General features: G+C 40.1%; 1 protein-coding gene and 1 long non-coding RNA gene across 9 annotated transcripts in view; one reads left to right on the plus strand and one right to left on the minus strand.

Annotated features, from left to right (window-relative positions):
* KRTAP11-1 (keratin associated protein 11-1) overlaps positions 1-15,918 on the minus strand; it is a 104,759-nt gene that overhangs the window by 36,468 nt on the left and 52,373 nt on the right. For 5 of the 7 annotated variants that reach the window (XM_072806714.1, XM_072806713.1, XM_072806712.1 and 2 more), the window contains one exon: positions 8,467-9,896. The exons of 1 other annotated variant lie outside the window; for it this stretch is intronic. In XM_072806714.1, coding sequence (XP_072662815.1) covers positions 8,860-9,321 — 462 coding nt within the window. In that variant the 5' untranslated portion in view covers positions 9,322-9,896 and the 3' untranslated portion in view covers positions 8,467-8,859. Of the gene's footprint in view, positions 1-8,466; positions 9,897-10,677; positions 14,805-15,918 lie in introns of those variants that run through there. One more of the 7 variants, XR_012021294.1, reaches the window with a different exon arrangement.
* Positions 5,914-13,480, plus strand: LOC140621552 (uncharacterized). 2 transcript variants are annotated; one of them, XR_012021296.1, is made up of 3 exons: positions 5,914-6,231; positions 7,897-9,007; positions 12,322-13,480. It is a non-coding gene; the product is annotated as an uncharacterized lncRNA (long non-coding RNA). The 2 variants fall into 2 exon arrangements; XR_012021297.1 differs by lacking the exon at positions 12,322-13,480 and adding an exon at positions 11,858-12,297.

Genomic DNA, 15,918 nt, shown 5'->3' on the forward strand with positions numbered 1-15,918 from the left:
AGTAAGAAATAAAAGAAGGAAAGGAGTAGGTGGAGAATCTAATCATAATTCTAAACCATCAATTTTTCCCTTGACCTTGAGAAGACCAGTCAGCAGCTTTGAGAAATCACTCACTTGATAGGCTCTACACAAAAATAAGTTCTCTGAAGAAAAAGAATCAGGAAACTATTCTAAAATGCCAAAGGTTTGGGGTTGTTTTGCAAAGGGGTTATTTGGCATTCAAATGTCACATTTCACTTTGAAAGGCCCAAAACTACCCATCAAAGTATTACATAGCTCAGTCAGCACTATTCACTCATAAATGCAGCTTGCCTTTCCAATTGCCATTGCACCAGAGATATAGGCAGCCTTGAGAGCCATTCAAAGAGAACATGGTTTAGACATGCTAATTTAGCAGTACCTGTGGAATGGCCTTAACTTTGAATCTGAGAAGAATTTGATCAACCAGCCTGTCTCTGACTCTTCATATTACACAGTGTAGAAGATAGAACAATTTAATGATTCATCAAAATTTTGCTGCACTGGCTCTTGTGCAAATCAAATGGATATTTCTATTTTATCTTAAGATTGGTGTAACTGTCTTGGTCTTTTCACTGTTACCTTCCATTACAGGAAGCATAGAATCTACCTTGCTGGCTGACTTCCCGGAGTCACCCAGTTGTAGCTCCTCATCGGTGTTTTCCAAAATACTTTCAGAAAATGATCATCCTGCCAGATGTTCTGCAATAAAAGGTTTCATTTTTTTTAAAAAAAAAAAAGAAGTAATAAAGAAAAGAAAATAGGTTAATTAGATGGATAATAGATAGTTAATAGATGAACACCTGCATCATATGGCTCTCTCTAGTAGAGATTCACAGCACATTGTAGCAATATTAAAAATCTGAAAGGAATGAATAAACAAACCATGCAAAAGTAATTGAATCTGAACTTCTCAAACATTTGCCCAACAGACTCCTTTTTTCCATTCTAAAATTAACACGATATCAAACAAGACTTCCACTGAATTTTGCAAAAAAAAGCATGGAATCCCAGTTACATTTGAATTTCAGATAAGCAACAAAATTTTAATATAAGTATGTCCTGGTACTTGTCCCAAATGGGCATGCCAATACTAAAAAAATTACTTAAAAAAGACTAAGGCTATATGACCCAGCAATTGCATTACTGGGTATTTACCCCAAAGATACAGATGTGGTGAAACACTGGGACACCTGTACCCTAATGTTTAGGTAGCAATGTCCACAATAGCCAAACTGTGGAAGGAGACTTGATGTCCTTCAATAGATGAATGGATAAAGAAAATGTGGTCTATGTATACAATGGAATATTACTCAGTCATTAGAAAGGACAAATACCCACCATTTGCTTCAGTGTGGTTGGAACTGGAAGGTATTATGCTGAGTGAAGTAAGTCATTCAGAGAAGGACAATCATCATATGGTTTCACTCAAATGGGGAATATAAGAAATAGTAAAAGGGATTATAAGGGAAAGGAAAGAAAATGAGTGAGAAAAATTAGAGAGGGAGACAAATCTTGAGACTCCTAGTTCTGGGAAACGAACAAAGGGTTGCAGAAAAGGAGGTGGGCAGGGGGACGGGGTAACTGGGTGACGGGCACTGAGGAAGGCACATGATGAGATGAGAACTGGGTGTTATACTATATGTTGGCAAATCAAACTTCAATAAAAAAAAAAGACTAAGGCTAGATGTACAGATAATTAGACACAGTGGAGGATGAAGAGCATAGGGAAGATGTCCTGGGTGGGTAAGGACAACAAGCTACAACAGAATCTTCAGCTTGACCAATTTGTTACTGGTCAGTTGTATGTCCATTTAGTCTTATTACACCTTCATATGCCCCTGAGGACTATTGAGGGTCATGTCAAACAGGATAGGCCGAACATCAAGAAGAGTTGGTCAGCCTTTGTGTTGGATAGTTGGCTAAGTCCTCTGGAGTACAGCAGCTCCCTAAGTGTACACTGACGCTAGATGTGGATGCCACATCTAGGGTGGCCAGGTTTACCAAATGAAAATATACAATCCCGGGGTGTCAAGGTGGTTTGGTTGGTTGAGCAGCTGACTCTTCATTTGGGCTCAGGTCATGATCTCAGGGTGGTGGAATTAAATCCTGCATCAGACTCTGCACTCAATTCAGTCTGCTTGACATTCTCTCTCTCTCTCTCCTCCTGCCCCTCCCCCTGCTCACATGCTGGCTAAATAAAGTCATATGTGTATATATATATGACTCCCAGTTACATTTGAATTTGAGATAAACTACAAGTGTATGAAGCTCTTGTTGAAGAATATAGAAACTAACAGTGGTGCCATTGCACATGATACTCCTGGATAGACTACTTGCAGGATAACTCGACAAGAAAGGAGAATGAATAAGAAGCCACAAAATCTTCATATTTCTTTAAAAAAAAATCAGAAGGCATTTAGTGGATCTATTACTAACTATGTTTATTGGACAAGAAAGTCCTTCCCTTTCTATTTCCTCATTTTTAAATAACGGAGTTGTATGTAACTCTGGAAGTCTCTTCTAGCACTGACATCTCTCAGAAAATAGTTAAACAATGAAAACAGGGGCCAGAATGGAGGACTAGATAATTTCAGATAATGTTATGTAGTTTATGCTAACTAGAGGGAAATAGAATAGTGTTTCGTTTACGGAACTGTTGCTGGGCCAATTTCCATTTTATTTCAAGTTAGAAACATCTCAATTATTCCCACTCATTGTAGCCATTATGAGAATTAACTCCTTTTAAATGAGCACTAATTGTTTACATTCAATTTTTGTCTAGAAGGATTTTCCTTGGATTTAAAAAAAAAAAAAAGGCTCCTAGAAAGACAGATCCTTAAATCTGTTGCTACAAGCAACCCCTGACTATATTAGATTACTGCTCAAACATCCCTTCCATAAAGGGATATTTTCCTGCAACAGGTCTCCTCTGATAGACAGATGGAAATGGAAGTCTAATTCAGATTTTTCACAACTTTCTGGGTACCAGCAATGAGTCAGACTTCCATATTACACTCTTCATTCTTATAACCACATGATGAAATGTTGCAGACACAGGGTCTCTGTTCACCAAACCCATTTTCTCTTCCTTTTTCACCCACATCTGGACCATATGAACAAATTCTTTGCACTTTAGTGTAGTCATATGACTTGGAACTTGCCAATGGAGTGTGAACATAAGTATTCTTTTATATATAAGAAACATAAATATAAATATATGTGTATGTGTGTATATATATATATATATATATAACATATATTTACATATTTCTATTGGTTCTATTTTTTTGGAGAACCACAACGAATATAGTATATCAAATATTAATTAGACTTTCAATTATAGAAATGAATAAGAATCCCAAAACTCAAACATTATACTCTTCTTATGATTACTGAGCATTTATTAAGTACTCTGCTGGGAATTATGAATGCTAGGCTAGCAAGCCTAAACAGCATTCATTAGGCAGTAAGCATGTTTTGATATTTTTTAGTACAAAAGTGACATTATCAGAGTTGTGCCTTGATTGTATTATGAGTTGCTTTCTATTTCCAAACATTTCTATGTTGCTGTCCTAACCTCTAGGACTTTAGAACGTGACCTTGTTTGGAAATAGATAGGATCATTGCAGATATAATTAGTTAAGATGAGGTCATACTTGAGTAGAGTGGGCCCCTAGCTCAGCATAACTGGTGTCCTTATCTAAAGAGGAAATTTGGACACAGACACAGACACATACACACTCGAGGAGAATGGCACATGAAGATGAAGACAGATATCAGGGTTCTTCTAAAAGCCAAGGGACACCCAAGATTGCTAGCAAACCACCAGAACCTCAGGAAGAGGAATAGAACAGATTCTCCCTCACAGCCTCAGTGGGAACAAACCCTGCTGACACCTGATCTCAGATACCTAGTTTCCAGACCGGGAGACAATCAGTTTCTATTGTTCAAACTCCCCAGTTTCTGGTGTTTCGTTATGGCAGCCCTGGTGAGCTAATACTGACAGATCTGTTAGAGCTCTCCAGAAAGGACATAGAAATGCTAAAATCTCTTATGAGCTTAATTCTCTACTGTAGTGTAAGTCACGACTGCCCACAGCAGGCTGAGGTAGAGGAAATGCTGAGGAAACAAAGAATTGTTACATCTCTTAGGAATTAAATGTGTGGGGATCCCTGGGTGGCTCAGTGGTTTAGCACCTGCCTTTGGCCCAGGGCATGATCCTGGAGACCCAGGATCGAGTCCCCTGTCAGGCTCCCTGCATGGAGCCTGTTTCTCCCTCTGTCTGTGTCTCTGCCTCTCGCTCTCTCTCTGTGTCTCTCATGAATAAATAAATAAAATCTTTAAAAAAAAAAAAAAGGAATTAAATGTGTGAAGTTAGGGGAAAGAGAAGTAAAACACAGTCATGGGATTTCCATCCTGGTTAACTTGGAAGATAGTGGCAGCAATAACCAAGAGGCAAGAATTAATATAATGAGAAGTTTTTGTAAAAGAATATCTCATTTGAGTGATAGGTCTTCTCTGCCACACTGCAATTGATGTGTTCCCAAGAAAACTTGTATTAAAACGTTTGTTGGAAAAAATAAAATAAAAAAATAAAATAAAATAAAATAAAATAAAATAAAATAAAATAAAACGTTTGTTGGAAAAGGTGGTTTAGTGGAACTCAACTTTCAGATCCAAGCTAATAAAGTCACTTTTTCTGAAGGAATTTTAATAGAAAACTGTTTCATGGTAGAAAGTCTGTAGCTATGAAACCAGCACACCTCTAAATAAATCCTACCCTGACCACACTCAGTTTTTGCTCAAGATGATCGCCAGCCTTTCTCACAGTCACCAGGACTACCATTAGCACAATTCTTACACAATTCTTAGTGTTGTCCCTTTTATCATCCATTTCCATAATAAAGCACAGAGCAACTTCCATAAAGCCTTCATATTTGCTTATAATAGCTCTTGGCCTGTGCTAATGGGAGCTGGTTCCTGATCACAACTGTTATATAATCTGAAATATGCAACACAAATTATATCCCCAATTAATGTTACATTATGACCAATCTGAGTTTTGAAAATTTCTTTTAATTTTACTATAAAGAATATTTCTGGAAATGTCTAGCAGGCAGTTAGGTATAGGAAAATAGAGCATATAAAAGAAGTTGGAGCTAGTGATCCTAATAAATAAAGATCCTGACCCCGTGAAAGCTAGTACAATGCCCTTCAGATATGAAAGCATTTATAAATTCTTAAGCAGGAGTGGTAGTTTCCAAAAAATATAAAGAGACCAAGCAGATATTCTAGCAGAGCCTACCTTCTCTAAAAGGCAGAGTGCTGTTTTAGAGGGCACTAGTCTGAGTCCACATCCCAGTTTGTCAACCTTTTATTCTTGCCATTTGATCGATTACCAGCACATTCCCTTGACTTTCACAAGTTTATGTCTCCTGGATTTATAGCCAAATGTCCCAGGGGTTGGTTGTATTCTCAGCTTTTATCATAGTTGTAATATTAATAAGCATCATATATGAAAAAAGGTGAAAAAACCTACCCTTTTCAAAGAACCTACTTATGTAATACAGCACCTTGCTAAGCAATGATAAGCATTTGTAGAGGAAGATACAGAAGAAAATATCAAAGTTCTACAGAAATTACTCAAGCTCAGCTATGAACTTCATGAGGGCAAGAATCCCGGAGGTTTTCTTTACCACCACATAGCCAAACTCAGCACAGAAGCTGGAATACTAGAGGTTTGGGATTTGAGGAAAGAAGGGTGGGATGGAGGAGGGGAGGAAGGGAAGGAAAGGTTTGCTTCTGAACTGAATATGATAATGTTCCAGAAACAATGGCCCAGGAACTTCTTAATGTCTAAAATTCCATTTTAAGTTGTTTCCCTCACTAAAACATAAATGCCATCTAGGTCTCAAACTTTCTATAAAGTCTATTAGAAACACAGATGCCCTGTGTAAATGGATTTCATGGACATCAAGGGAAAGAAGTAGTGCTAAGATGTCTGAATCATTATAGTCTGAACAGAAACAGACTATGGAATCAGAAGACCTGTAAAATGAACTCATTCTTCTAAAGTATAAGTTCAGAGCCAAAGGCATGAGGAAAGAAAACAGTAAATCAACTCCTCCCAGCTTCTGGACTCAGACCCCCCCGAGATGCCAGGAAGAGCCAGGACTTCTACGAAAGAGCCAAAGGAGTTGAGAATGCCAGGTTGACTATTTTTTTTTTAAGATTTTATTTACTTATTTGAGAGAGAGAGATCAGGAGGGGGGGCAGAGGGACAAACAGACTCTCTGCTGATCAGGGAGCCTGACTTGGGGCTTGATCCCAAGACCCCAAGACCATGCCCTGAGCCAAAGGCAGATGCCTAACCTACTGAGCCACTCTGGTGCCCCAAGAACACCAGGTTCACTTTAATATAAAATGTAGGATGCCTCAGCTGATAGCTGGGAGATACACATGTTACCTCAGTTTATTCCCAAAGACAGAGGCAGGAGATGCCACCATCATGTCCATTTGACAGATGGGCTAAGGCTTAGGTAGCTTAACAAACCTGCAGCCAAGCAGCAGAACAAGGATTTGAACCAAAGGCCCTGGATCTGCTTCCCCACAGCTATGGGATATTACATACATACATACATACATATTCTCTTGCCCCAGACCAAGAAGAGAAAGAAATCATTGCCCTATCTTGTAAAAGATGGTCTTCAAAGGCAAACACAGAAACTTTATCATTTTTGTGAGATAAAGCAAAGAATAGAACTTTCAAAGTTCAAGTACAAATAGAACAATTCCCCAAACAGAAATAAAGGCAAGGAAGCAGCTTGGCAGGATAGCTACATCATCCTTGGATGTTCACACCATCATAATAAATTGCCCAAGCAAAAGTTTATTCATAGCAGCCCATAAAACCTGTAGTTACAAATTACTAATACATGGATCTATTAAGAGGATTAGCCATCTAAATAAGAAAGAAAAGGAAGGCATCTTCATCCTTATAACTTATATTGAAGCTTAGAAAGCTAAAGAATAAAAAACAAAAAAATTAAATAATGTTTCAACCTCTAAAAAACTGAATTTTCCGGATCATATGTGAAATGACTATATCTCAGTCATGTAAGCAACAGCTTTCAAGCAACCATGAAGGGTTCTCTTGGTGACTTATAATTTAGAATAAACCAGAATGTATCTGAAACCTAGAATTTTGCTTTTAAAGGTAGTGGGGATAGGGGCAGCCCCGGTGGTGCAGTGGTTTAGCGCTGCCTGCAGCCCAGGGTGTGATCTTGGAGACACTCGATCACCCTGGATCGAGTCCCACGTGAGGCTCTCTGTATGATGCCTGCTTCTCCCTCTGCCTGTGTCTCTGCCTCTCTCTCTCTCTATGAAGAAATAAATAAAATCTTTAAAAAATAAAAAAAAAATAAAGGTAGTGGGGCTGGGAATAATATATAACAAAAACCATATCTTACTTTAATGAGATATTACTGTGAGTCAGACATCCTAACATGTCTGATTAAAGAGAGCCTTAATTCTAAGCATAGAATGAGCAGTAGGAAAAATTTGAAAATATTCCATTTATCCAGAAATCATCTGTACCTCTCTGAAAAACCATGAGTGAAATGAGAAAACCATTTTGCTGACAACAGGGGTTGCAGATCAGTCTGCTCCAGGTACTGAGCTCCTCATTATAAGAAAAGGTGCCCATTGCTCTCAGCACACACACACCTTATGTGTATAACACAAAACAAAATAAAGGAGTTAGGGTGTGGACCACCAGTCTAGATGGTTTGTTTTATCAGTACACGGGTTGGTTCCTGGGGAAAATAAGCATGAAACAAGGCTCTTATGAAAATAAACCCCTATGTGTTTTTGAAGTTTGTTTTTAAGTCTCTCCTGCCCAGATTTACTAATACCTGGAGCTTGGATTTATTCAGAGCATTTGGCCAGGGGAAGGGTGTGGGGGATCTACTGAACCTCTGCAGGAAGTGAGGGGAATATCGAAAGCTGGAACCACCCTTTGATGCCATGAAAACAACTTCTCCACCCTTCCTCCTTCCCCTCCATCTCGTCTGATCATGGAGGCATCTTCTACAGAGTTTTCCACTGCAGTCCTCTGGTAAAGTAAGACTCTGAGACTCTGATTCTGCTGCTTCCTTCACTCTATAATTTCCGAAACTACTTGGGTAACTTTTCTTTTTCCTACATGGAAGTCCTTCTGTGCACCCATAAAATCCAGAGTAAATGTAGAGGACCCATCACTCTCTATCACTACATGTCCAAAGACTCTCCTACCAGGTAAAATATCATTTATTCCTTTGCTTGTCATGAAATACAATGACTGAACCCATACTCTATGCTCAGAAAAGAAAGTCAAACTCTGATCCGCAAGGATGATTCATAGACAGCGAAAACCCTGGCAAATAAAGAACTCTATTGAGACGTACATTTGCAATGCCAAGTAAGCAGGTTTATTGAGAAAATACAGAGCGAGACAAGTTCCCTTCCTCAGAGGCACAGAAACAGAAGCCAGAAGACACAGCAGCAAGGTCAAAACATGTTAAAACCACCAGAGACTGGGATATGGGGAGTAAAGCTTCTGGAAACTTCCAGAGGCATATGCGCCACCAGTGATCAACCCTTAAAATAAGCTTGGTGCTAGCCAGAAAAATCATAGACTGCCAAAGGCAGCTTCTTCAGAGCTAGCAGCCAAAGCAGTCAGGCAGTCAGAACAGTGGTCAGCAATGAAGAGTTGTTCAGGGACAGGCAGCATGCTGGACGAGCCTGGAAACACCGCTGGCAGGTCCTGGAGTCTTGATTCGCTCACTGGCTCCTACACACTTAGCAAGTTCTTCGACAGCTGGACATGCAGGACCGCTGGTATGTCCTGGAGACCCCGCAGGCTGGTTGGCAGACAGTGGAGACTCCTCCCACTGGTTGGCACACAGTAGAGATGCCACCCACGGGCTGACAGCCCCTGGAGACAAAGGTGAGTGGTCGGCTATAGGTAGTTGAGCAGGGATTGGAGACACAGGTGGTTTGTCGAGAGCAGGTCACCTGTCCAGAGCTGGAGCTGCAGGAATTTGGCTGGTAACAGGTTGGCTGGCAAACAGCAGACTCACAGGTAGTCCCCTGACAGTGGTCCAGGAGCCAGGAGCCAGTGTGGAAGGAACTGGGCAAATAGATGCCACTCAGGCAGTCAGCATCATGGGTAGAAGCTGTGGCAGCTGGAGCTACTGAGACAGTGCAGTGTCCTCCAATCGGCCTGGAAGAGCAGTTCCTTGGGGAACAGTTGAAGGACATGGTGCCAGAGAGAGAGAGCAGTGGGTAACTTGCTGAAGCTAGCTCCTGAATTGTGAATGTCCCTTCAGGTCCTGAGCTTTTATATATCCCTGCAGGTGGGTGGGGCTCCCGCCCTGGTCTGCCTGGCCTCTTTGGCTCAGACCAGCATGCTTTAGAACATCTTGTGAATCTCTAGGTTAATTGTGTCTTGAGAAGCCTTCATCCTCATAAAGACAGTTTAGTAGTTTGGTAACTAAATCATAAGGCTTCTGTACTGCACTCGGTCTCAGGATTAAGAAGGTTACTTGACAGCTTCAAAGTTACAGGTCATCCCAGCCCACACTTTGTCCCTTATTCATCTCGCTTGGATACAATGAGTGGTGATCTGATGGTAACACCAAACATGCCACCATCCTACCATCACACACTCTCTCCCTTCCAGCCAGGACTCGTTACAAACCCACGCCCTGTTTGGTTTGTTGTTGGCACTTAATATGTTTTAAGTATAACTTAATCAGCCACTCTTCCATAGCTAACGGGGCTTCTAATAGACATGGAACCTCCTTGAATAGGCTTCAAGATGACCATGAGAACACCTGTCAGGAAAAAGGACACAAGGACCTAGATTTAGAGTATGAGCTGGCTCAGAAGATAAATCAAGTGACCAGAGCAAGACACATTCAGGAAGGGTAGAGGGCAGTGGGACTCACCTATTATGTTCAAGCAGCAAAACAAATTAGAAGCTAATTAAGTGGGTCTGCGTTTGTAGCCAAGTCTCTTTCTAAATAAATCGGATGAGCTTTATTCCTAAAATTTTTAGTCTAATAACAATGGATAAGAGTGACTCATAAGACTCATTAATATGCCAGTGAAACAGGCTTAAATTTTAAAATTATTATAATGTTAATTTAAAAGGGTACAGTGTCTTTCTCCCAAGATGCTCAATATACCCCCAAAATTTTTCTTTTTTCTGCACAGACACATGTAGATAGCATGCATTTTTATCGTGGACAAACGAAAGGCTCTTGAAGGGATTGTCTACATCAGGGATATGGGGAGGAGCACGTAAACAAGCAGGCACTTAGTCAGTATTTGGTAATGGATGAATGTGTGAACAGTGCCCTATAATATTTAATTATTCTTTTTTATTCCTGGGGAAACCATATAAGGATATCATTCTCCTTTATCTCGTCTCCCTACAAGACAGTCAATTCTGAACACCTAAAAGGCCGATCCTCTCCACCTACCTGTTCACAACCATTCTGCCTCTGGCAAAATAAGTCACTTTAACATAGCTCACTGTCATAGCTTAAGGGGTCAGGGATATTTCTATATCAAAACAGCTGTAAGACCCAACTTGTGTTGTAAACTGGCTTTTGGGGCGGGAGGGGGGGCGAGTAGGAGAGAGGGACAATCAAGGATTTACATAGTTTTGACGGTTACAGATAGGCTATGTTTTAGACATCCACAAAGTAAACAGCTTTATGTTAGGACTCATTAGAAGTCCCTTTGCAAGAGGCTTCATCCATCGCTACTCATTACTCTAAAGCCATGTCGGAAGCTCCCCAAGTTTCTAATTGGAAGCCAGTAACACACCCAAATAAGACAGTGCTGTGCTGTGAGCTGTATTATAATTCCCAGGGATCAGACCAATTCTCCCTCAGTGACTCGCAGCGTGTTCTCAGGCCAAGGGAGAAATTAACAAGATGACTGCTTTCCACAATGTTATAACTATGCTCTTCCCACTTTGGGGAATGTCCCAGTTAGTGTTTGAAGGTCAGAGTCCCTGGTCACAGGGGCTGGCTTCCTTGTTTTAAATAGATGAGTAGTTTACAGGCTTCTACCAGCTATGAATTCATTGCCTGCGATGGAAAAGTACTTAATCATGCAAATTAATCGAGTGACAGAAGCAAAAAAGAGAGTCAGTAGTAAGGTTACACAGAAGTTTGGTTTGCAGGACCCATTACCACATTTCTGAGATGGTAGAGATTTTTGTATAACATTACTCTGTCCTGATTCCTCTTTTCCACTGAAAGTTGAAAATTGCAAATAAAAGCATCTTAGAAAATCTCTTCCAACATTTTTAGGAGAAAAGGAAATTAACATTTTTTGTGCACATGACCCTCCTCCAGGCAGCGAGTTAGAGGCTTTCCATTCTCCATCACATTAAATACTTCCAGCAACCCTATGGAGTAGGTATCATGTCACGCAAAGGAGCTAATGTTCAGGGAGGTTGAATGCCTTCCCAAGATCACGCAGTTTATATTTGACTAAGTTGAGATTCAAGTAAGACAGAGCCACGAACTATCAACCTGCACTGGGTATATTTAAATATGATGAGATGCCTTCATTTAAGCTCCAGCAAAAAGTTCTAAAAAGAACCAATCGATCGATGTTCCATTAATGATACTACAAAGAATATAGTTTTCATTTCTCTTCCAGCTTCTCAATAACAAAAAATAAATAAAACTTTTAAATAGTAAGCTAAAAGCACTGCTGTCCTTGTACTTCATGTGTTGTTTCATTTATACACCTTTGACAATTTTTCCTTCATTAGAATGAAATGCAAGGTTACTACAAAGCAAGCAGGAAAAGACAGAGAGCCATCAATAGCTTGGAGCCACAATTTGAAATTACAATTATCTATAACAGCAAAGACTTGCAACTAATTGTTCAGCAACAGCAGAGAAGTGAACTGAGTTTGCAGGTCTAAGTTGTAAGACCTTTTGGAAAAAAAGCAACAGGATTCACAAACTCTGAAATCATTACATAGGTAGTCTACATATAGACTACATATAGTCTACATGGAAGACTACATAAGTAGTCTTCTTCCACTCACAAGGTACCCCAAATCAATTATTTCATTCAGTAATTAAATCTTAGGGACCTACTCAACAGATTGCTATTTGACACCTGCAAAAGGGCAGGCAGGCTCTCTAGGTAACAGCTAAGACTGGTGTCTTACTCTATCCACCGCAGAGTGAGAAAAGCTACTAATGCCCATGTGCATTCTATTTTTAGTTGCAACCATTTAGACACATCATTTTGACTGACTATAAGTTGCAACAGTGAAGAAACTCCACACAATTCTACAACCTTGTTATATGAGATCAACAAATCATCCCTTCTTTGGCATGTAAGAAAGATCTGGCCAGCAGCTATCACCATGTAGTTACATGCAACATGAAGTTTCAACTCCAGGAAAAGCCTTAGGAGGATTGTCCTCATGTCTGTAGAGTGTGAAGTGAGGGAGGTGTGGTGAGAGCTGGTGAGGAGAGATTAAAGACCTGCTACCCATTATCTTCATCACTGATGGAGAATTTGCTCTCGGTTGTAAAAAACAATCTAAGCCTTATACAATAATTATCACAGGCTGCAACTGAGCAATTCTTTCATTCAAAACTGAATCACAGCAATCACTTACAAGGCCAAGCGTTTGAGAATAAAATGAATTAAGCATGTGTGGGAGGCTGAACGTTTGATATGCAAGAAGGATATTATTCATCACAAAGTTGGTAATAATGTTGACCAATGCCAGTTCAAAAAACCTACTTAGTCTCATCAATGGGAGAAGAGTGGACTTGCTGAAAAATTAATAAAAATTAAATGAGATTTTGTCATTCTGTATTTTTCCAGGATGCTCACACTCTCAAATTGAAGCTATTCATTATCTCTTAAGAAATATAAAAAAGGAACTCAAAATTTAAGCACAGAACATAATGGTTGTTTTAAAAATTAAATACATCTTGGCTGAATTGTTCTGCCTTTTTTTTTCTCCACTTCACACAGACCTCTGAGTTGAATCACCAGAATCCTTATTAACCAAGACATTATGAACCCCCAAAGGCTGAGTGATTTGCACCACAAAACTGAACTGAAATTTATTTTCCAAACTCTTTTCAAAAAGCATTAATCACAGAACGTCTGAGTCTTTGGGACTGGAGGGCAGAAAGCAGAAGGTGAGAGACACAAATGAAAACCAGCAAAATAACTTCTGCATTTAGAACTTGAGAATACCAGTCACCAGCTACATGACTTCTATAAAAATAAACCTTCCAAGGACAGCGTCAAGGCTGAAAAATCCTAAATTAAACCACCATTCTCTTACTCTTGATACCTGTCTGCAAATTCATGTAATTTTTCATATGTGCCTCCACTGGGGATCAAAATCAGGGTGCTGTCAACAAAAATGAGCAGAATCTCAAGTTTGGGGTATGACACACTGTCATGTGGGAGGGTCCCATGTGTATGTAGCTGGCATTGTTCCCTTCCCAGTCTTTCAATATGAGAGGTAAACCCAGTTGTGACCACATATGAGTAATGTTTTTGTATAGGCCTGAGACAAAAGACTCCAAATCATTCAAAATGTGTTATCCTTCCCTGATTCAGGATTGCTGAGGACCTACTAGGTACCTAGCAGGATCAGGATGCTAGGAGCTAGGTAGGACACAGAAGTGTAAAGTAGATCTGCTCTTCACATCACCTAGCTGACCTAGTTGTTGGTTGGCAACTCTCTCAGAACTTCCCAAATCGGCACCCCCAATGCGGAGGGCAGGGAGAGAGCAAAGAGTGAGGCGGGCCACTCCAACCTGGCAGGTAGCAAGTTTTAATGAGCAAAGGGAACTTATATAGAAGGCTTGTCTTGGGCGGCAGCAAGACAAATGGTACCCGCATCCGCCCACCAAATCTTAAAAGTTGATAAAGAGGCCTTAACTGGGTTCATTCACACATGTTGTGTAGGTGTTCTCAACACCATATCATTATCTCAAGGCTGTGTCCTTGAAGCAGCCTCTGGGAGTGGGAGAGGACAACAGAACCCACATCAAAGGATAGGGGAGGGGGTGAGGAGACTCTGAGTGCCCGAGTCCAGCTCTCGGGTCAGTCGGTGGTCATGTCTTTTCGGTGACCTTCCCAACACCCATGCTTTTGTGCTTTCAACACATTCCTGCCTCCCTGGTCCCATCTGCCTGATTAGGAGCGTAGTGTGGGCCAGCGCTACCTCACGCTAATAATTAGACTATCAGAACTGGGTCTTAAAGTCCAATGCTGTCCTCTGACTGATAACAAAATAAGTCCCAGAGAGGGAGTATCTTTGTCAAGTGTATCAGATCTTCTTGTGCGTTGGTTCAAACTCGTGTCATTCCATTTCTTAGTACTTTCTTGCACAGGCTAAGCCAGCTCCATGGGGGTGCACCAGTACACTGCTTCTTCATGTCAAGGTCATTTGTCTACTTCTTGCTTCTTGTCCTGTGTCTTCTCTATGTCATGGCAAGGGAAGCCTATGCTCTGGGCCCACCCAGAAGTGGACCGATGCTTAAGCAATGGGGAATGCAAACCAATGGGCAGATCCTTCCACCTTCTGAACTCCAGGTAGACAGGTATGAAATTCTTCCAAAAAGTCCCCTGGAATCGCACATGAGTTGTTCACGATCATGGCCAACTTGCTAAAACTTTCTTGTGGTGTCTTCCCCCTCCTCTGTGTCACTCCCCATGTGCTGCAGTCCCTGAAATAAAATTTCCAAATGAACTATTTCAAGCCCTGCTTTTAGGGGAAATCAGACCAAGACACCATGTTTCAAACACTTTCCATCTGAAAGATTAAAAAAAAAAAAAAAAAAAACAGTCCTAAACCCTAACTCAGAGCCCCTAAAGAAACATCCATGTCTCTATCTATGCAACCCTAGGAAAAATCTTGTATGCAAACTGAGCATCAAACAAGTAACAGTTGGATTTCCAGAGGAGTTTCTGTAAAGAGCAAATAAAAAACTACAAGATTTCTTAAACACAGCTAGATCATAAGCAGATTATAAAAATTTCCTCCAAGTAATGCCAATCACACTGTGTTATTTCCCAATATAGGCTAGTCCCTAAGAACTGACACCCCAGGGATCCCTGGGTGGCGCAGTGGTTTGGCGCCTGCCTTTGGCCCAGGGCGCGATCCTGGAGACCCGGGATCGAATCCCACGTTGGGCTCCCGGTGCATGGAGCCTGCTTCTCCCTCTGCCTGTGTCTCTGCGCCTCTCTCTCTCTCTCTCTGTGACTATCATAAATAAATAAAAATTAAAAAAAAATTAAAAAAAAAAAAGAACTGACACCCCAAAGACATTATTATTGTCAGTTTGATATCACAGTTGTTTTTAAGATTTAGGACCCATTTTTCCCAAAGTGAGATGTGAGCTAACTATGAAATGCAAGATCATTTTAGGTAATAATGGATAAATACTTTTTACTTTTAATTGTCACATATTTATTTTCAAATGTATTAATAAAATATGGCTGAATTATCTAAGCCACAATTTTATGGATATCATTACATAGGTTGAGGCTGAAGCAAGCTTTTTTGTTTAGAAAGTGAGTTAATATAAATAAGAGTATTAATTGGATAATGATGAACTTGATATAAAAATATGGCAAAAATGTTAGCATAAGAATCATGATGGTGTTTTAAAAAGTATTTAAATGGTTTAATGGTGTACTAAGATGGTTGAATAAATATCTAAATAATAAATATTTTAAGTGGTTTCATAAATATTTTTAAAAATTCAACTCACTCTGTATTCAGAAAATGTGACCACTTAATAAGACCCGCTCACACATGCATATATATTCCAAAAGACC

Source organism: Canis lupus, chromosome 30 (genome assembly GCF_048164855.1).
Source record: "Canis lupus baileyi chromosome 30, mCanLup2.hap1, whole genome shotgun sequence".
NCBI lineage: Eukaryota > Metazoa > Chordata > Mammalia > Carnivora > Canidae > Canis > Canis lupus.